Consider the following 23,161-nt stretch of genomic DNA (forward strand, 5'->3'; position numbering starts at 1 on the left):
ACAATTCTCTTAAAATTTTAAGTGTGTTCTTTCACCATCAATTCCACTACTACAGAAAAAAATTGTTTACGTATATAGAATAATTTTGTTGCACCTTCATTTATAGAAGGAAACTGGAAGCAACACAAATGTCTATTAACTAAGACTTAAATTATGGAACATTTAGGTCATACAGCAATATAGAAGGCTTCAAAGAGGAATGTCTAACTGCTTTAAGGGAAATCTATGTGTGGAAGGAGAAAACAGGACTCCTAGAAAAGATAATGGACAGCAATTGTGGGCTGGAGGTTGGGGGAGAATAAAGGAAGAGTGCATACCAGAAAGGCAGATTGACAGCTGCTCATCATCCACTGGAGAGACTTTCTGACTGTTCTTCCCACTTCCTGCTTGATCTTCTAGTTTGAGTCCACTGCATGTCAGGGGAGCCTCCAGGGGACTTTTACAGTAAGGGTGGTCCAGCAACTTAGAACTAAGAATGTTCTGCTTGAGAGATCCATCCTCATCCATCTGGCATGAGCTCTCATTCCCAGCAGTCTTTTCAGACACAGGCCCATCTACACTATTCACAGATTGATCTGCCCCACACAGTGACAGTTTTACTCTGTCATCACTGACAGTACTTGTCCGATTTTCCTGACCCAGAGTCATGACTTCTCTTTCGGTTTCCGAGATAAACATGTTACTAGAATGATGTTCTGGTAAGGGGATGTCATGAATCAGCTCTGTACACTCCCACTTAGGAGAGGAACAGGGTGACTGGTCCCAGGTAAATGTGGCACTGCCATTCTGTTGGTCAGGGAATGCTTCATCTAAACTAAGCTCCTTGCCCAAGAAAGGGCTTCCTTTAGTGTGGCCATCAGGCACATGAGAGTTCTTTCCCTTCACCACAGCATTGCTGTCCATATCTGGAAAATACGGTTGATGCCGACAAGAAGGGTCTTTAGGTTCTGGGGAAGGGAATGGGCTGCAACTGCCACCCTCACCGTTTTCCCTAAGGGTCTCTTGATGGTCCCCAGTGACCTGTACCCAGCTTCGCTGGGCTTTTTTTAGCTTGCAAACTTTGCTTTTTGTTCTGAAGTGCTGGGATCTGAGAATCCTGTACCGGAATCTAATCATGGATAATTTCTCATACATCATAAAAGGAGATACTTTTATTCTTCTATGTTGGTTAAGTTGAAACTTTTTTGGAATCAGGGGTCCCCCATTCCTGTGGTGCTCCAGACCCTGGTAGCAGCCATAACAAAAGCGCTTTCTCTTATGGTTGCTCAAGGTGACCACAATTGTGCCACTCTCACCTGGACTTTGGCTCTCCCCATTGAACTTCATAGGAAAGTCAGAAGCTTGTGGCTCTGTCCTAGGTCTGTGACCATTGGCCTGACCTAAAACATTACTTGCTGGTAAGTCAGCAACTGCCTTCAAGACACTTTTCTCTCCACAGTATTCATGGTCAGAGTTCTTTGCTGAGGACAGCAGCCTCTCTGCTTGGAGTCTTAGGAGGGTCCTTGAGGAGGAAAGGAAGTGTTTAGAGTCTTTTCTTTTCACTTTAGAGGACAAAGTACTAACATTTTGAGCAGCCACACTGGACTTTGTCTTAGCAAAAAAAGGTGCATCCTGGATCCACGTTTTCTGGATTTGAAGGGCTTTTCTGCACTGGAAATGCTTCAACTGCCTGCTCCAAGTAATTGGCCTTCCCAATTTGGCTTTCAGAATGCAAAAGTGTTGGTGAAAGCAGAACTTCTTAAAACCTCCAAACCCTGTATTCCATTTCTCAGAAAAGGCTAAATGGATTCCTTTCCTCCATAGAATTTTCTTCTGTTTTTTCATTTTTCTGATGCATAATGAGATCTTGATGAAGCTGAGAAAGAGAAGAGAAAGCAAAGTTATACTTCTATCCTAAAAATAAGGTCATAAAGATATAATCACGGCAATATAAGCTGCAAAATTCAAAGAAAAAGAAGAGCATATGAAATTCAATTTAGACTATCAGACACAGGGGCGCCTGGGTGGCTTAGTCGGTTAAGCAACTGCCTTCAGCTGGGGTCATGATCCCTGCGATCGAACCCCACGTTGGGCTCCCTGCTCAGTAAGGAGTCCGCCTCTCCCTCCCCACTGCTTGCTCTCTCTCTTAAATAAAAAAAAAAAAAAATTTTTTTTTAAAGATTTCATTAATTTATTTGACAGAGAGAGACAAGGCGAGAGAAGGAACACAAGCAGGGGGAGTGGGAGAGGGAGAAGCAGGCTTCCCGCCGAGCAGGGAGCCCAATGCGGGGCTCGATCCCAGGACTCTGGGATCATGACCTGAGCCGAAGACAGAAGCTCAACAACTGAGCCACCCAGGCACCCCTCAAATAAATAAAATTTTAAAAAATATAAAATTAAAAAATAACAGACTATCAGACACAATGAAAGCCTCACCTGATTAAGGTTTTCCCCATAGTGAAAACTGGAAGACATGAATACACTCACATGACCCCATTTGGTATAGCTGCCTCTGACAGAAATAAATTTTAAGAATCATTTCAAGGGGTGCCTGGGTGGCTCAGTCATTAAGCATCTGCCTCCGGCTCAGGTCTTGATCTCAGGGTCCTGGGATTGAGCCCCACATCGGGCTCCCTGTTCTACAGGAAGCCTGCTTCTCCCTCTCCCACTTGCCCTGCTTGTGTTCCCTCTCTCGCTGTGTCTCTCTCTGTCAAATAAATAAAATCTTTAAAAAAAAAAAAAAAGAATCATTTCTATCAGTTTCTGATGGAGCAGACAGAGCGGGGAAGCAGAAGAGAATCTTTAAGTGTTGACACTGCTCCTCATAAGCTAAGTGACTTTAAACAAGTCACCCAAATTCTGTGCTCTCATTTGTAAATTGAGGGCTAGGAAGGGAGGGGGAACCACATACCATTTAAGACTGATTCCATATTGAAACACTTTGTTCCCTACATCAAATTTTAAAAAGGGCAGGTACTTTTTGCTGTAAATAGACATCCAGAGGCAGATATTCAATAAATGCATGCAACAGCAGTATTTCAAGAGGGAGACCAGCCTCCTCTTTGTCAGTTAGTCAAAAACTTTGAGTGACTATGCAGGGATAAGAGTCTATCAGGTGCTTTCATGCAGTTAGGGTTCCCACTCTCAAGTGAATGTTGAGAAAAAAAAAAAAACACGTGTGTGTGTGTCACACACACACACAATGAACTCTGGTAACACACTTATTAGGAATGGTAGATGAAAATGACAGTCAAAACCAAACAGGATTTCCCCTCCAATTTAATAAGATCTAGTATTACTGAAGGCTCTTCAGTGAAGAAAGAAAGGTGCCAGCCCCTAGAGATGGGATAGAAGAAATACTAGACTATGAATCAAAAAACCAATACTCTAATTTCAGCTTGCTAATAACTTTTTTTAAGATTTTATTTATTTGTCAGAGAGAGAGAGACAGTGAGAGCAGGAGGAGTGGGAGGGAGAGGGAAAAGCAGACTCCCCACTGAGCAGGGGGCCTGATGCAGGACTCCATCCGTCCTGGAATCATGACCTGAGCCGACCTGAGCCGAAGGCAGACGCCTAACCAACTCAGCCAGCCAGGCATCCCTAAGCTCGCTGATAACTTATTAAGAAAAGTTGTATTACGGGACACCTGAGTGGCTGAGTCGTTAAGCGTCTGCCTTCGGCTCAGGTCATGATCCCAGGGTCCTGGGATCGAGCCCCGCATCGGGCTCGCAGCTTGGCGTGAAGCCGGTCTCTCCCTCTCCCACTCCCCCTGCTTGTGTTCCCTCTCTATCTCTCTGTCAAATAAATAATAAAAATTAAAAAAAAAAAAAAGGAAGAAAGAAAAGTTGTATTACCTTTCTGTGCATCAGTTTTCTCTGGGGGGAAAAAAGGACTGAGCACATGTTTACCTCCATTCCCTCTCCAAATCCCAATAAGATGACAGAAATGGGATTTTAAGAAAGGCAAAAACTCTCAAGGACAAAGAAATCTAAAAAGGAGACTAGAACAATACAATTTTGAAAGAAGAAAGCACACAGTTGAGTGATCACAGACTTACAGGAGGCCAAAAGAGTGAAAAATCTAAGCCAGCAGTAGGGGAAGCCCAGAAGCAAGTCACAGGACCTCAGAAATGCTCAGGAACTAGAAGCAACAATACCCATGAAGGGCAAAATAAGAAGGGAGCTCAAAAAGGAAGGACTGGTTTAAAGTCTGATTAAGAAGCAGTTAGACCCCGGGCGCCTGGGTGGCTCAGTTGGTTAGGCGACTGCCTTCGGCTCAGGTCATGATCCTGGAGTCCGGGGATCAAGTCCCGCATCGGGCTCCCTGCTCAGCGGGGAGTCTGCTTCTCCCTCTGACCCTCTTCCCTCTCGTGCTCTCTATCTCTCATTCTCTCTCTCTCAAATAAATAAATAAAATCTTAAAAAAAAAAAAAAAAGAAGCAGTTAGACCCCAAGATGCGCATTCTCCTTACATTCAAAAGTTTTACTTTCTGGGGAGGATGAACCAGGATAGTCAGGCACATCATGCACAACTGAGGGCAGGAGTACAACAGGATATATGACTTTTATACAGTGAATTCCCTCCCCAGCCCCTTTCCCCATTTAGATCCCAGAAAAAAGGTTTATAGCCCCAAGGGGGAGATCAGCCCTGGGGGGCAGCAGATACTGATTTTGGGGGATGCCTCAACTAAACAGGCCTGCACAATTACTCTACAGTGTACCCCAAAGTTTGAAGCAGTGAGACCCCAAATCCCTCCCCCAACTCCACATAGCAAGTAACTGCCCTTTCACTACCCAAGTCTGGAAGTTTAGTCTTCAGAAAGAGTAAAACTGAAGCTCTGCAGCCAGGGTTATCTCAGGCATAATATGAAGATGGAATTATACACTGAATATACGAACCCCAACACTTTCCCACTCACATCTCAGAACCCTGGTAGTTTGTCTTATCCATCCAAGTAGGAGATTAGAAGATTCTTCTCTGGAGAATCTGATTAGTCCACAAGACAATACATAAATACAGATATCCCCCCAAAATGGCCCAGGATGGCCCAAAGTACACCCAAAGCTGACAAGTCCCACGACATGCTCACAATTTCCAAGCACTCTCTTAATGGTTCTTTAAAATAACAGGATAACCAGGGACGCCTGGGTGGCTCAGTCGGTTAAGCAACTGCCTTCGGCTCCAGTCGTGATCCCAAGGTCCTGGGACTGAGTCCCACATCGGGTTCCTTGCTCGGCGGGGAGTGTGCTTCTCCCTCTGCCTGCTGCTCCCCCTGCTTATGCCCCCCGCCTCTGGCAAATAAATAAAATCTTAAAAAAAAAAAAAACAGGATAACCAAGATTCACCAGATTTCCAAGGCTTGAAAAGTGGACCAAAACAAACAGATCATAATAAGTTTTTGCTTTTTTTAGAGTAGTCAACTTGAAAAAACTAAGGGGGGGAAGGGGAGTTATTGTTTAATGGGTACAGAGTTTCACTTTAAGATGAAAAAGGTTCTGAAGATGGACTGTTGGCCATGGTTGCACAACAATGTGAATGTATTTAATGCCACTGAACTAAAATATGATATCATACCTAAAAATGATCAAAATGGCAAATGTTATGCTACCTATATTTACCTATACACTAAAAAGATAAGATGGAAGAAAAAAACTAACACTATCTACAAAGAAAAAAGAATACATCCACTGGGAGGGAAAGAAAAGAATAGGCTGTTATATTTTTTAAGGAACAATCAAAAACAATAAGGGACCTTGGAAATGTAAAATAGCAGAATTAAAAACCTCAATAGAGAGTAAAGGGCTGGGGCGCCTGGGTGGCTCAGTTGATTAAGCGTCTGCCTTCAGCTCGGGTCATGGTCCCAGGGTCCTGGGATCGAGTCCCACATCGGGCTCCCTGCTCAGCGGGAGGCCTGCTTCTTCCTCTCCTGCTCCCCCTGCTTGTGTTCCTGCTCTCGCTGTGTCTCTTGTCAAATAAATAAATAAAATCTTAAAAAAAAAAAAAAAAAAAAAGCATCGTTTTCAGCTCAGGTCATGATCTCAGAGTCATGGGATCAAGCCCCATGTCAGGGTTTGTCCCTCTCCCTCTGCTCCTCCCCCAGCTCTCTCTCTCAAATAAATAAATTTTTTTTTTTTTTTTTTTTTTAAGGTGGGGAGGGTGCCTGGGTGACTGTCAGTTGGGCAACCAACTTGATTTTGGTTCAGGTCATGATCTCAGGGTGGTGAAATCGAGCCCCACATCGGGCTCCGTGCTCAACGGGGAATCTGTTTGAGGTTCTTTCTCTCCCTCTCTCTCTGCTCCTGCCCACACCCCTGCATGTGCTCTCTCTCTAAAAAAAATAAATTTTTTTTTTAATTTTATTTATTTGACAGAGAGAGAGACAGAGAGGGCACACAAGCAGGGCAAGTGGGAGAGGGAGAAGCCGGCTTCCCGCTGAGCAGGGAGTCCAACACGGGGCTTGATCCCAGGACCCTGAGATCATAACCTGAGCTGAAGGCAGACACTTAACAACTGAGCCACCCAGACACCCTTAAAAAAAATAAACCTTAAAACAAAACAAAAAAAGCTTGATGGGAAAATGGGGAAAAGAGAGGAGACAATTCACAAATAAAGATTTTTAAACAGCCCTTAGACGAGAAAAGATGTTCAACTTCACTCAAAAAAAATGGGCAAAGGGTGGGGTTGGGGAGTTGCCCAAAATGGGTGGAGGAGGTCCAAAAGGTACAAACTTCCAGTTATAAAGTCAGTCAGTCATGGAAATGTAATGTACAGCCGGGTGACTATAGTTAATAATGCTGTATGTATATTTGAAAGTTGCTAAAAGTAAATCTTAAAAATTCTCATCACAAGAAAAAAGACTTGATTACCATGTATGGTGGTGAATGTTAACTAGACTTACTTATAGTGATGATTTTGCAATGTATACAAATACGAAGTCATGTTTTACAACTGAAACGGATATAATACTATATGTTAACTATACCTCAATAAAAACACTGGCAAAAATTATGACAACACATTCTGTTGGTGGCAGAAATGAAACTTTCATACTTTGCTGGTAGGAATGCAAACTAATAAAATCCTTTTGGAAGGGAATTTGGTAATATCTAACAAAACCAGGTAAGTATTTACCTTCTAATCCAGCAACCCCATTTTTAGTAATTTATCCTTAATATACACCTCCAATAATAATGAAAATACACAATACAAGGTTATTTACTGCAACACTGTAATTGCAAAATACTTGAAAACCTTAAAGAACAGTAGCTGAATAAAGTATGGTTCTTCCACACAATGAGTGAAACTATAAAAGAAAAAGATAGGGGCATCTGGTTGGCTCAGTTGGTAGAGTACCCAACTCTTAATCTTGGGGTTGTGAGTTCAAGCCTCATGTTGGGTGTAAAGATTACTTAAAAAAATTTTAGGAACTCCATGAACTAATATGGAATGATTTCCAGGTTAGGTGAAAAAAAAAGTTCAAATCAGTATCAGTAGTGTGCCACCATGACGGTAACACACAGACACCAACTCCAAGCTCAGGGAGTTCACAAAACCGTCAGGTTTGATAATTTGCCAGAAGGACTCACGGAACCCACTGAAAACTATTATATTCATAGTTATGGCTTATTAAAGCTGAAGAATATGGATTAAAATCAGCCAAGTGGAGAAGCACATAGGGCCTAATCAAGAGAAGTCACAAGTGTGGAGCTTCCAGTTGTCTTCTTACCATGGAGCCAGGACAGCTTTACCCTCCTGATATCAGCGTGTGACAATACTGCCAGCCAGGAAGGCTCACTTGAGCCTTGATATCCAGAGTTTCTATTGGGGGTTTTTAGGCATAAATGATTGCTCACATGACTGAGCTCGGTCTTTCAGCCTCTCTGGAGATCCACTGATGCCAAAGTCATTACCCTAAATCATACCATTGGTCTTTCTGGGATGGCCAACCGCCATCCTAAATCATGCTGTCTGTTAGATTGTTGATGTCCAAAGCCCCCACACAAATTCTGTAAGACTGTTGGTGATCCAAGGCCCCCAGGCAAATACAGACATTCCAATGAGGGATGACAGTCCAAGGGCTGAGAGATTACCTCCCAGAAGCCAAAGACAAAGGATTTCTCTTGGGGCAAAGTTAAATTCTTTACCAAGCAGCCACCTTTCATACAAGAAAAAATAAGAAAATAAACATGTATCTGCCCTTTTGTGACCCCCCCAAAAGACAAAATAAAAATATAAATATGAGGAGGATAAACCAGAAACTAATGAGAATAGTAACCTATAGGGCATGGTAGATGTGAATGGGATGAAAAAAATGAGGAACAGGAAAATGGTAAGAGGGATGAAAGAAGCATGGCACTTCTCTAAATATGCCTGTTTGAAAAGTTCTGACTTTTACAACCATGTTAATCCTTTATATACTTTAAAAATATACAAATAAAATTAAAATCAACCAGAATGCAAGAGGAATCCAAAATGAAATACAAATAACAAATGAACCTAACTGTATGACAAATAGATAACCTAACTACACTGAAAAAAAGTAGAGGAGGGAAAAATTAGCCAAATTTTAGAAAACATTTTGACTGTACAGGACTAGAATCAAAAGGACTGTATACAAATACTGTCCTTTACGGGTGCCTCAGTTGGTTAAGCATCTGCCTTCAGCTAGGGTCATGATCCCAGAACCCTGGGATTGAGCCCCGAGTCAGGTTCCCTGCTCAGCGGGGAGCCTGCTTCTCCCTCTCCCACTCCCTCTGCTTGTGCTCTCTCAAATAAATAAATAAATAAAATCTTATAAATAAATAAATAGCCAGCTAGCTAGACAGACAGACAGACAGACAGACAGAAGAACAACTAGAACATAAAGAGAACTAGCCCTACAACACTGTTAAAAGGTAGGGGAGTTGCTGGGACTTTCTCAGAGCTGAAGGGACTAGCACGTGCCAGTTTATAATCCCCCCTCCACCTTGATGGCATGGATGGGGTCAGGGTCTGGGTATTCTAACTGGCTTACTGCCTCATTGAGCCCCAGGCTTCTGGCCTACCAGCCCCAGCCATCCCACCAGAGCACCCTCTGTGCTGAAAGCACCGAGACTGCACCAGCCATGCCCACCTCAGTTTTAGCTGTCCTGCCTGGGTACTCCATGCACAAACAACCCCAGGACTCCCCTGGCCTATACCCACATCAGCTTCAGCTGTCCTGCCAGAGGCCCCTCTGTGCAAAAAGCCTCAGGACCACCCCAGGCAAGCCCACTTCAGCTCTGGCCATGCCACCAGGGCAGCCCCAGTACAGAATGCACAAGCCCCGGGCCACACCAACCACAGCTCCAGACAGTCAGCAAGTCACCAGGCAAATACAGTCTACACAGGGAACACCATATTCAAGACTATTCCTTCAAGTTTACAAGTAGCTGTTCTGCCCAATTCGTAGAAGCAAACACAGGAAGTCAAGCAAAATGAGATGGGGGAATATGCTCCAAGCAAAAGAACAAGACAAAAGCTCAAAAAAAGAACTAAGTGAAACAGAGATAAGCAAATGTTTGCTAAGAGTTGAAAGTAATTCTCTTAAAGATGTTCAATGGACTGGAGAGAAGAGTGAAAGAACTCAGTGAAAACTTCCAATAAGGATACAGAAAATGTAAACAAGAACCAATCAAAGTTGAATACAGTAAAACTAAAATGAAAAATACATTAGAGGGAATCAACAGTAAATCAATGGATGAGAAGAAACAATCAGCATCTGGAAGACAAGGTAATAGAAAGCACCCAAGCTGAAAAGTAAAAAGAAAAAAAAAATTTTAATGAGGTACATTAAGCAATCTCCTGGACAATATTAAGCAAACAAACACTCACATTATAGGGGTCCTGGAAGAAAAAGAGAGAGAGAGAAGGGGGCAGAAAAAACTTATTTGAAGAAATAATACCTTAAAACTTTCCTAACTAGGGGAAGGAAACAGACATCCAGGTTCAGGAAAGAGAGTTCCAAACAAGAGGAACCCAAAGAGGTCCAAAACATAACATATAATAACTAAAATGTCAGAGTTTAAAGATAAAGAGAGAATTTTAAAAGAGGCAAGAGAAAAGCAAAAAGTTACATATGAAGGAAACCCCATGAGGTTATCGGCTGATTTTTCAACAGAAACTTTGTAGGCGAGGAGTGCCTGGGTGGCTCCGTCGGTTAAGCACCTGCCTTTGGCTGAGGTCATGATCACAGGGTCCTGGGATCAAGCCCCACATCATGCTCCCTGCCAAGCAGGGAGACTGCTTCTCCCTCTCCCTCTACCTGCTGCTCCCCCTGCTTGTGCACTGTCAAATAAATAAATAAAATCTTAAAAAAAATTTTTTTTGCAATTTTGAAATTGAAATTGAAATTTTGCAGGCCAGTATGTGGAAAGGAAAAAATCTATATCCAAGAATATTCTACCTGACAAGATGATCATTCAGAATTGAGAGAGGAATTTCCGAAGCAAACGTTAAAGGAGTTCATTACCACTAAACTGGCCTTACAAAAAATGTTAAAGGGACTTCATTAAGTGGAAAAGGCAATAATTAGATGTAAGAAAATAATGAATTAAAATATGTAAAATATGAAAACATGTACATAAAATGTGGAGGGGGAATAAAACAAGTTCTTTTAGAATGTGTCTGAACTTAAACGACCAACTTAACATATGTTCACTGCTATATACTTAGGCTATACTTATATATGAATCTCATGGTAATCACATACCTGAAATCTATAACAGATACACAAAAAAATAAAAAGAAAGCCAAATAAAACACTACAAAAGTCACCAACCACAAAGCGAGCAAAAGAAAGAAACAGAACTACAAAAATAATCAGAGAACAATTTAAAAAATGGCAATACATACTTCCCAATAATTATTTTAAATGTAAATGATCTAAATGCTCCAAACAAGACACAAAATGGCAGAATCAAAAAAACAAGACCCATCTATATGCTGCCTACAAGAGACTCACTTCAGACCTAAACACACATACAGGGTGCCTGGGTGCCTGGGTCGGTTAGGTGTCCAACTCTTGGTTTCAGCTCAGGTCATGAGCCCACGTAGGGCTCTGCGCTCAGCAAGGAATCTGCTTGAGATTCTTTCCTCCTCCCTCCATCCACTCCTCCCCCCACTCACTCTTTCAAATAAATAGTATCTTTTTTCTCCCCACCAAAAAAGACATATACAGGGGCACCTGGGTGGCTCAGTTGGTTAGGGAACAACTCTTGGTTTCAGCTCAGGTCATGATTTCAGGGTTATGATATCAAGCCCCATGTCAGGCTCTACGATCGGCACAGAGTCTGCTTGAGATTCTCTCTCTCCCCCTCTCCCTCTGCCCCGCCCCCTGCTCATGCTCTCTCTCAAATAAAAATCTTAAAATTAAAAAAGACATATACAAACTGAAAGTGAAGGGATGGAAAAAGATATTCAATGCAAATGGAAATGGGAGAGAAAAAAAAGCCAACACTTATATCAGACAAAACAGATATTAAAACAAAGACCATAATGAGACAAAGAAGGAAAAGAAAGAAAAAAAAAAGAGAGAAACAAAGAAGGGCATTACATAATGATAAGCATCAATCCCAACAAGAGGATATAACAATTGTAAATGTCTATGCATCCAATACTGGAGCACTAAATACATAAAGCAAATATAACAGACATAAAGGAAGAAATGGACAGTAATATAATAACAGTAAGAGACTTTAACTCCCCTACTTATATCAATGGATAGATCATCCAGGCAGAAAATCAATAAGGAAACAATGTCTTTGAATGACACATTAAACCACAGGGACATAACTGATATATACTGAACATTCCACCCAAAAACAACAGAATACACATTTTTTCAAGTGCACATGGAACATTCTCCAGGACAGATTACATGTTATGCCACAAAACAAGTCTCAATAAATTTAAGAAGACTGAAATCCTATCATGCGTCTTTTCCAACCAGAATGGACAGGATGAAACTAGAACTCAATCACAAAAAAAATGGAAAAGGGGTACCTGGTTGGCTCAGTCAGAAGGTAATGTGGTTCTTGATCTTGGGGTTGAGTCCAAGCCCCATGCTGGGTGTAGAGATTACTTTTAAAATAAATAAATAAATAACTATAAAAAAGGAAAAACACAAACATGTGAAGGTTAAACAACATGTTACTAAACACCCAATGGATAAACAAAGAAACCAAAGATGGGGCGCCTGGGTGGCTCAGTTGGTTAAGCATCTGTCTTCGGCTCAGGTCATGATCCCAGGATTCTGGGATCAAGCCCCCCATTGGGCTCCCTGCTCAGCAGGGAGTCTGTTTCTCCCTCCCCCTCTGCCTGCTCATCCTCGCACTCGTGCTCTCTCTCACATGCACTCTCTCATGCTCACTCTCAAATAAAATCTTAAAGAAAAAATTACAGGCCAATATCCCTGATGAACATAGCTGCAAAAATCCTCAACAAAATATTAGCAAACTGAGTTCAAGAATATGCTAAAAAGAACCGAATGAGCCACAAAGGCATCCAAGTGTCTTCCTTCTGCTCAGGTCATGATCCCAGGGTCCTGGGATTGAGTTCCACATCGGGCTCCCTGCTTGGTGGGGAGCCTGCTTCTGCCTCTGCCTGCCGCTCCCCCTGCTTGTGTGCTCTCTCTCTCTGAGAAATAAATAAAATCTTACCAAAAAAAAAAAAAAAAAAAAAAGAATACGATAAAAATGGGACACCCGGGTGGCTCAGGTCATGATCCCAGGGTCCTGGAATTGAGTCCAGCATTGGACTCCTTGCTCAGCAGAGAGTCTGCTTCTCCCTCTGCCTGCTGCTCCCCTTGTTTGTGTTCTGACAAATAAATAAAATCTTAAAAAAAAAAAAATAAAAGGGGGGGCCTGCGTGGCTCAGTCAATTAAGGGAATATCCTGAGCTGAAATCAGGTCCTGATCTCATGGGTCATGAGACTGAGCCCTGCAATGGGGTCCATGCTCAGGAGTCTGCTTAGATATTTTCTCCCTCTGCCCTTACCCCAACTCGTGCACACGGTCTCTTGCTCTTTCTCTCTCAAATAAATAATTAAAAAAAAAAAAAGAATACAGGGGTGCCTGGGTGGCTCAGTCAGTTAAGAGTCTGCCTTCGGCCCAGGTCATGATCTCAGGGTCCTGGGATCAAGTCCCACATGGGGCTCCCTGCTTCTCCCTCTCTTCTACCCCTACCCCCTGCTCATGCTCTCTCTCATGCACTCTCTCTCTCAAATAAATAAAATCTTAAAAAAATATATGATAAAAGGTTCATTCAGCAAGATCAAATGGAATGGATTCTGGGAAGGCAAGGATGGCTCCAATATTTGCAAATCAATCAACATGATATATACCTCAGTAGCAAAATGAAGGACAAAAATATGATCATCTCAGTAAAGAAAAAGTATATGACAAAATTTAACACCTTTTCATGACAAAAACTCCCAAAAAAGTGGGTTTAGAGAACATACCAGAACATAACAGTCATACATGAAAAACCCACAGCTAACATCAACTCAATGGTGAAAAACAGAGCTTTTCCTCCAAGATCAGGAATAAGACAAGAATGTCCAGTCTCACCACTTTTATTCAACACAGTACTGTTAATTCCTAGTCACAACAATTACACAACAAATAAATGACATCCATATTTGTAAGGAAGAAGTTAACTGTCACTATTTGCAGATGACATACTATACATAGAAAAACCTAAAGACTCCACCAAAAAGCTTTTAGAATGAATGAATTAAGTAACTTTGCAGGATACAAAATTAACACACAGAAATCAATTGCATTTCTGTTCACTAGTAACAGTAGCAGAAAGAGAAATTAAAACAATTACAAGTGCATCAAAAAGAATACCTAAAAATAAACTTAACCAAAAACGTGAAAGACCTTACTGTGAAAATTGTAAAACACTGATGAAAGAAATTGAAGATGACACAAATGGAAAGATATGCCATGCTCATGCATTGAGAGATTAAAAGGTCCATACTATCCAAAGCAATCTATAGATTCAATGCAATCCCTATCAAAATACCAATAGCATTTTTCACAGAACTATAACAAATAATGGTAAAATTTGCATGGAACTACAAAAGACCCTGAATAGCCAGAGCAATTCTGATGAAGAAGAACCAAAGACAGAGGTATCACAATCCCAGATTTCAAGATGTACTACAAAGCTGTAGTTATCAAAATAGTACGACACCAGCACAAAAATAGATCAATGGAACAGAATCAAGAGCCCAGAAATAAATCCATGCTTATATGGCCAATTAACCTACAACAAATGAGATGAGAACATACAATGGGGGAAAAAATTCTCTTCAATAAATAGTGCTGGGAAAACTAGAGAGCCGCATGCAAAATAATGAAACTGGACTACTTCCTTAAACCATACACAAAAATTAACTCAAAATGGATTAAAGACCTAAACGTGAGATCTGAAACCATAAAACTCCTAGAAGAAAACGTAGGCAGTAATTTCTTTGACATCAGCCGTAGCAACATTTTTCTAGATATGTCTCTTAAGGTAAGGGAAACAAAGGCAAAAATAAACTACTGGAACTACACCAAAATAAAAGGCCTTTGCACAGCAAAGGAAACTATCAACAAAACATAAAGGCAACCTCCTGAATGGGAGAAGATATTTGCAAATGAAATATCTGAAAATGCCCAACATCATTAATCATCAGGGAGATACAAATCAAAACCACAACATTATCACCTTACACCTCTCAGAATGGCTAGGAAACAAACAAACAAACAAACAATAACAAGTGTTGGTAAGGATGTGGAGAAAAAGGAAGCATCATGTACTGTTGGTGGGAGTGTAAACTGGTACAGCCATTGTAGGAAACGTATAAAAAATTCCCCCTCAAAATTAAAAATAGAACTACCATATGATCCAGTAATTCCACTACTGGGTATTTACACAAAGAAAATAAAAACACTATTTGAAAAGATATAGGCACCCCTATGTTTACTTTATCATTATTTACAATAACCAAGATATGAAGCAACTCAAGTGTCCCATCAGTAGACAGACAAAGTAGTAGTCTCTATACACGTGTACACACACACACAAGAGTATTAGTCATAAAAAAAGAATGAAGTTTTGCCATTTGTGATGACGTGGATGAACCTAGGGGGTATTATGCTATGTGAAATAAGTCAGACAAAGAAAGAAAAATACCACATGATTTCACTTATATGTGGAATCTAAAAAGCAAAACAAACAAAAAGCAGAAATAGACCCATAAACACAGAGAACAAACTGATGGTTACCAGTGGGGAGAGGAGTCAAGGAATAAGCAAAATGGGTGAAGGGGAGTGGGAGACACAGGCGTCCAGTTAGGCAGAGTCACTCATGGGAATAAAAGGTACGGCATAGGGAACAGTTCATGGTATTATAATAGCGATGTATGGTGACATGTTAGCTACACGGGTGAGTACAGCATAACATATAAACTTGTTGAATCATTGTGCTGTATACCTGAAACTAATGTAACATTGTGTCAACTATACTTCAACTAAAAAATTAACTTAAAAATATATATAGCGGGCTCCCCACTCAGCGGGAATCTGCTTCTCCCTCTGCCCCTGCTCTCACTCTCTCTCACATAAATAAAATCTTTAAAAAAATTATTTTAAAAATATAAAAATATTTACATATAAACTTATTTACTCATTGTTTATAACTATGAATTAACTTATATAATTTATGTACTTATATATTACATAAATATATTTATGTAAATATTTTTATTTGTATATAAAAATCAAGATGGGCAATGATCTTAATAGCAAGATTATAAACTAGAAGAGAAGGTATAAATGCTTTCAAAGGTCTGAGGGAAAGTTACTTTGAACACAGAACTTGCAACTCAGCCAAATCATCAATCAAAACAGGATAGAACTAAGGTTTTCAGAGACATAAATTATCAAAATATAGAACTACCATGCATCTTTTTCTCAGGGAACCACACGAGGTACTCTGACAAAATGAGGGAGTAAATCAAGAAAGAACGGAGACCCAGGAAATGAGATCCAAAACAATATGCAGGAAAGAGAAATACTAAAGAAAAAGGCAAAGAAAGATCACAAAGTAACAACTGTGTCTCAGTCCTAGAGAGCCACCAATCCAGAAGAAAGAGGTTAAAAGGATTTGGGAGAGAGGTCTCCAAAAATGTGAAACTGATAGAATTACTAAAGTGTCTGAATACAAAGAGGAAATACAACTGGAAGAGAGCTTGAAGATAAATCAGTAGTAAGTACAGAGAACATTAAACTAAAAAGACTACTAACTTCAGGGACAAGAAAAAGTTGTACAAGAAAGGAAAAACAGGGGCACCTGGGTGGCTCAAGTCAGTTAAGCATCTGCCTTTGGCTCAGGTCATGATCCCAGTGTCCTGGGATCAAGGCCCCCCATGGGGCTCCCTGCTCAGCAGGAGTATGCTTCTTGCTACCCCTCTGCCACTCTCCCTGCTCATTCTAATAAATAAAATCTTTAAAGAAAAAGGGAAAAACAGTCATTGTAAATCCTAGAGTAAATAGCTTAGCTGTAACTACCATTTACATAATCATAAGAAGGTAAACACTGATCTAATCCAATGGTTCTCAACCAGACACCCCATATCATACCTTAATCCAACATTTGGAAATGTGTGGGAAATTCTTGGTTGTTAAAATGAATTCAGGCTGGTATTGATATTTAGTGCCCAGTGTAATGTTAAATATCATGTAATAGGATAAAGAACGGTCTCATCCAAAATGACAATCCTGCCCCTATCGAGAAAAATTGCTTCTAGCCAAAATTACAGCATCACTATACAATGAGAATAGGTAGAAGGTCAATAAGATGTGTACATTTATATAGAAGTGAGCACATGTCAAAGAGAGCTAAATCTTTATCTTCCATAGTCAACAGATAAAACCTAAAACTAGGAAATCAAAAGTAACATTTAAAAAAGGGTAATTTAGGGGCACCTAGGCGGCTCAGATGGTTAAGCAGATGCCTTCGGCTAAGGTCGTGATCTCCAGGTCCTGGGATCGAGCCCCGCATCAGGCTCTCTGCTCAGTGGGGAGTCTGCTTTTCCCTCTCCCTCTGCCTCTCTCCCTGCTTGTGTTCTGTGTCAAATGAATAAATAAAATCTTTAAAAAAAAAATACAAAAATAAAAAAGGGTAATTGAGGGGTGCCTGGCTGGCTCAGTTGGAAGAGCATACAACTGTTGATCTCAGGGTTGTGAGCTCAAGCCCCACACTGGGTGCAGAGATTACTTAAAATCTTTAGGGGTCCCTGGGTGGTGCAGTCAGTTAAGTGTCTGACTCTTGGTTTCAGCTCAGGTTGTCACGTCCGGGTATGAGACTGAGCCCTGCAACAGGCTCCGTGCTCAGCACAAAATTAGGGGTGCCTGGGTGGCTCAGTCATTAAGCATCTGCCTTTGGCTCAGGTCATGATCCCAGGGTCCTGGGATCGAGCCCTGCATCGGGCTCCCTGCTCAGCAGGAAGCCTGCTTCTCCCTCTCCCACTCCCCCTGCTTGTTCCCTCACTCGCTCTGTCAAATAAATAAATAAAATCTTAAAAAAAAAAAAAAGACTTTTAATCACATAATTTTTTTGGTCTCACTTTCACCTTCACTTCCACAGTACATGACACCGCTGATCTAGAAACTTTTAAAAAGTTCTGAAACACGGGCGCCTGGGTGGCTCAGTTGGTTAAGCAACTGCCTTCGGCTCAGGTCATGACCCCGGAGTCCTGGGATTCGAGTCCCACATCAGGTTCCCGCCTGCTTCTCCCTCTGACCCTTTCCCCTCTCATACTGTTTCTCTCTAATAAATAAATAAAATCTTTAAAAAAAATAAAGTTCTGAAACACAAACATGACTACTGGTTGGCTCTCTCGACTTGTTGGTTTAGGATTCAGCTTTCTCAAGTCTGCTAACCAGTTACCACTAATCTCTTCTGCTTTCCAGCTTCCAGAATGTTGTTATTCTCACTGCTCCCGTTCTTTGTCATTTGGGGAAAAAACAAAAACAAAACAAAAAAACTTAACAACAATTCTACAGTTTTTTAAGTAAGTTCTATACCCAACATGAGGCTTGAACTCACCACCCCAGGATCAAGTCGTGTGTTCTACTGACTATGCCAGCCAGGGACCCCTCACTTCTCTACAGTTTTAATGGAGTTTTCAGGCTGGTGTGGAATTAAATATGTACATTCAACCTAATTTCTTTACCATAATACACTGCTGAATGAAAAAAAGTTGCTAAACAATATGTATGAGCCCACTTTTGTTAAAAAGAAAAACAGTGTGTGTATATTTTGAGTATTTATAGGGAAAAAAAAGTCTAAAAGAATTTACACCAGAGGCTCAGCCACAGGGTGGCTCAGTTAAGCATCTGACTCTTGGTTTCGGCTTAAGTCATGATCTCAGGATCGTAAGATCGAGCCCTGTGAGTCTACTTGAGATTCTCTCTCTCCCTTTGTCCCTTCACCCTTGCAAATAAATAAATCTTAAAAAAAAAAAAAAAGAATTTACACCAAACTATTAACACTTTAGGCCCAAAATTCCTAAACTGTGTACCAAGGTACCCTGGAGTTCTGCAGTAACTTCACAGGGATGTCATAAGGTATTCTAAATCAGAGGGAAAAAAATGATATTCTTTATCTGTCATACCTGTGAAGCACTCCACAAACTACCAACTTAATATAGTTCAGTTTCAAATTATATCCTGGTATACTCCTTTTGATGATATATCTTTGCAAAGCTGGTTTTTTGTTGGTTGCTGTGATGATTAAAAAAAAAATACTGTGCAAAATCAATTTGGAACAGGAAATGTGGGTGGCAGTGTCTAATGGTTCCAAGGTTTGAGAAGTTCTGTAGTGCCCAACAAATGCATTAAGTAATTGTGGTTATTTAAGAATGAAATAAAAAAACTATAGTCTTTCAATTTATGTGTATTTTTTTAAATAAATTAAAAAATTTAAAAATATAGGGGCACCTGGGTGGCTCAGTCGGTTGGGTGGCTGCTTTCAGCTCGGGTCATGATCCCAGGGTCCTGGGATCGAGCCCCGCATCGGGCTCCCTGCTCAGCAGGGAGCCTGCTTCTCCCTCTCCCACTCCCCCTGCTTGTGTTCCTGCTCTTGCTATCTCTTTCTCTGTCAAATAAATAAATTCTTTAAAAAAAAAATTTTTAAGTATAATTTAAAAATACAATTTATGTGTACTTTTTTAGGTTGCTAGAACATACTTATTAAGTTGTTTAGATCTGATTACCTAAAGCATTACTAATTACTTAATAAACTACTGGGCCTGAGGGCACTACAAAAAAAACATTAAGGGGGCAGTGAACAAAGAAAGTCTGGCAACCTCTGGTTTAGGGTATTGTATTTTACTTTACTTCTTTATCAATGGAAAAGGACATTTAATATAAACTTTTAAGATTTTATTTATTTATTTATTTATTTAGAGAGGAGAGACAGAGGGGGAGAGGGAGAAGGAGACTCCCACCAAGTAGGGAGCCTGATGCGGGATTCAATCCCAGGACCCCGAGATCATGAGCTGAGCCAAAGGCAGACCATTAACCGACTGAGCCACCCAGGCGTCCCTAAATAAAACTTTTTAATACGAAATTCAAATATACTCTCATTGTGTACTACCAACATAAAAGGAGATTTGGAATTTATTCTTCCCAACACTTAAAGGTAGTATAATAACTGGAAAATCTTATTAATAAGATGTTTATTATATAAAATAAATTTTGTATATTTTATTGTATATTTGCATAATTTATAAGGAACAAATGGAGAAAGACTGGAGCAAAGTTATACTGGCTATGCCTTTAGCTTTAGACATGTTAGACTTGAGGTGACCATAGGAAATCCAAGTGGACATATACTATTAGATATACAGGTCAGGAAGTCTAAAAAGAGGATATCACAGGAATCCCACTTTAAGCCATCAGCTTACAGTAACTAAAGCTACAGAAACTGACAAGCTCACCTACAGAGAATCTGTAAGAGATAGAAGCAAATGCACCCTACGGAAGTATTCTGAGGAACTCTAGGATGTCAACAGTGAGGTAAAGGAAGAAGACTACTTAGCAAGGAAAGTGAGAAGAAATGAACAGGGAAAGAGGTAGAAAATTAGGTTAGTGTGGTGTCAGGAAAGCTAGAGAAAGTTTCTAGAAGGAGGGAAATGGTCAAAGGCTATTGAGAAGTCAATCAAGATAAGGACTGGGTGCCTGTCCGGCTCAGTCAGTAGAGAATGAGACTCTTGATCTCAGGGTCATGAGTTCGAGCCCCACGTTGGGCACGGACATCACTTCAAAAAAAAAAGGTAGGGATTAAAAAAGTCTCCATTTGTGTTGATGGGAATGCAAGCTGGTACAGCCACTCTGGAAAACAGTAGGAGGTTCCTCAAGATGTTAAAAACAGAGCTACCCTACGACCCAGCAATTGCACTACTAGGTATTTACCCCAAAGATACAGATGTAGTGGAAAGGGACACATACACCCCAATGTTCATAGCAGCCATGTCCACAATAGCCAAACTGTGGAAGGAGCCGAGATGCCCTTCAACAGATGAATGGCTAAAGAAGATGTGATCCATATATACAATGGAATATTATTCAGCCATCAGAAAGGATGAATACCCACCATTTGCATTGACATGGATGGATCTGGAGGGGATTATACTAAGTGAAATAAGTCAAGCAGAGAAAGTCAATTATCATATGGTTTCACTCATACGTGGAATATAAGCAATAGCACAGAGGACCATAGGGGAAGGGAGGGAAATCCAAAGGGGGAGAGATCAGAGAGGGAGACGAGCCATGAGAGATTCTGGACCCCGGGAAACAAACCGAGGGTTTCAGAGAGGAGGGGAGTGGAGGGATGAGGTAACAGGGTGATGGGCATTAAGGAGGGCACGTGTTGAGCACTGGGTGTTATATGCAACTAAAGAATCACTGAACACTACATCAAAAACTAATGATGTACTATACATTCAGTGGCTAACTGAATAAAAAAAAGAAAAATCAATCTCAAATATACTGCCATCACAATCCCAATAAAAACTTTCTGAAAATGAAAAAAATAATAAAATTAAAAAGTCTCCATTTGATTCTCATGACATTTGTAAGAGAAATTTTAGTAGAATGAAGAGGACAAAACCAAGATGGAGTAGACGACAATATATAAAATTGCTCAAGAAGCCCGAGTAAATAGGAGACAGGCAGAGTTTTTTAAAATGGAGACAGTTGTACATATTTAAATGCTGATGGCGTACTTTACTTATGGAAAAAGACGGCAGACTGAACACATTTTACTCTTACTCCCTCCTAAATCCCATTAAGATGAAAATAAAACATTACTGGGCGCCTGGGTGGCTCAGTCATTAAGCGTCTGCCTTCGGCTCGGGTCATGATTCCAGGGTCCTGGGATCGAGTCCCACATCGGGCTCCCTGCTCCGCGGGAAGCCTGCTTCTCCCTCTCCCGCTCCCCCTGCTTGTGCTCCTGCTCTCGCTACCTCTGTCAAATAAATAAAATCTTTAAAAAAAAAAAAAAAGAAAACAAAACATTATTTTAAATTCATTTTTTAAGATATAATTTATATACAATGAAATGTACAGGTCAAAGGGTTTGGGTTGTTTTAAGTATACATACACAAAATGGAAGAGAGGACAACAACAAAACCTTCTTGAGGTTGGAATGCAGAATGACTTAAAGACCGAAGAAAGTTAAAAAAAAAAAAAAGAGAGAGAGACTGAAGAAAGTTAATCTCAAGCTTGCAATGAGGAAAGCAATCCAATTTATACAACAGTGCCCCAAAACTGGTCAGGTATTGGCAGCAGCAGGTTCTATAAAAGAGGTATGAACATGGTGCTTAAAACAAGATTGGTCAAATCATTTATCCTCCTACTCTCCACAAAAACCAGACAACAACCCCTATTCCACCCTTGCAGAAACATGGAGCATTATTTTCTATACTAGAACAGTGCTGTCCAATAAACCTTCTGCAATGATAGAAATAGTTTATATCTGCCCTGTTTGATATGGTAGCCTCTGGACACATACAGTTACCACTTGAAATGTGTCTAATGCAAAGGAGGAACTTATTCTTTAATCTTAATTATTAAATTTAAGTTGCTACATGTGGCTACTGGCTACCATATTGGACACTGCAGCTCAAGAGGGTAAAACAATGGATTCCTGGACGGGAAAACAGCTGGTCCAGTTGAGAATGAGGGTCTCACACTGAAAAGAGTTGAGTTAAATGAACATAAGTGGAGTTTACCCTCTAAGGGCTAAGACCTCTACCCCAGACTGCCGGAAGCCAGCTTATAAGCTCCAAGCAGAAGATCTGAAGATTCTTTTTTGAGGAATCTAACTCAAGAGGAAAGCCAAAGATACTGTTACTAAACGTTCTCCAAAAAAAGACTCCATCAGTACACCCTAAAATCCACAAATCCCAAGAATGCACTCAGAGCCCATGTAATCAAAATTAAAAGCAACCTCCACAGGGGGTCTCTCTACATTTCTGCCCCAGTGTTCTCAGCACTGCTGTTGTGTTTATATTCACCAAATACCAACATTTGTTCAAATATCAAACACACACACAAGGAAAACAAAAATGCGCTTCCAGGGGTGCGTAGGTGGCCCAGTCGGTTAAGCATTCTGCCTTTGGCTCAGGTTATGATCCCGGGATCCTGGGATGGAGCCCCGCATCGGGCTCCCTGCTCAGCACGGAGTCTGCTTCTCCCTCTGCCTCTCTCCCCTGGCTTGTGCTTTCTCTCTCTCTCACTCTCTCTCTCAAATAAATAAAAATCTAAAAAAAAAAAAAAAAAATGAGCTTTCAACTTTTATGAGGTACTCACTGACTCCAAGAGAGCCCTAAGTCTGAACAATCCTTAAGGGACCCAGTATTTGGGTAAAAGTTTGCAGTGTAGCCACTATACACGTTAACTCAAGCACCATTATGAAAAAGTTCTTTTTAGCAAAAGTAATAAGACAGTCATAGCTGTTGTACAGCAAATAAATAGGTGTGGGGTTACCCATCCCAGAAATATGAGAGAACGAATGGCTTGTAATAGGAAACAAGATTTTTTTTCCCCACTAAAGATTTATTTATTCTAGAGATACAGCAGGAGCAGAAAGAGCAGAAGGAGAG

The 23,161-nt window shown here is 40.6% G+C and overlaps 1 protein-coding gene across 7 annotated transcripts in view; it reads right to left on the reverse strand.

Moving 5' to 3' along the window:
* Positions 1–23,161, reverse strand: part of SENP5 (SUMO specific peptidase 5) — a 53,265-nt gene that overhangs the window by 26,121 nt on the left and 3,983 nt on the right. For 6 of the 7 annotated variants that reach the window (XM_027586503.1, XM_027586501.1, XM_027586499.1 and 3 more), the window contains exon 2: positions 318–1,855. In XM_027586503.1, coding sequence (XP_027442304.1) covers positions 318–1,824 — 1,507 coding nt within the window. In that variant the 5' untranslated portion in view covers positions 1,825–1,855. Of the gene's footprint in view, positions 1–317; positions 1,856–12,000; positions 12,050–23,161 lie in introns of those variants that run through there. The other variant, XM_027586497.1, reaches the window with a different exon arrangement.

The sequence above is a fragment of the Zalophus californianus genome, chromosome 1 (assembly GCF_009762305.2).
Source record: "Zalophus californianus isolate mZalCal1 chromosome 1, mZalCal1.pri.v2, whole genome shotgun sequence".
Taxonomy (NCBI): Eukaryota; Metazoa; Chordata; class Mammalia; order Carnivora; family Otariidae; genus Zalophus; species Zalophus californianus.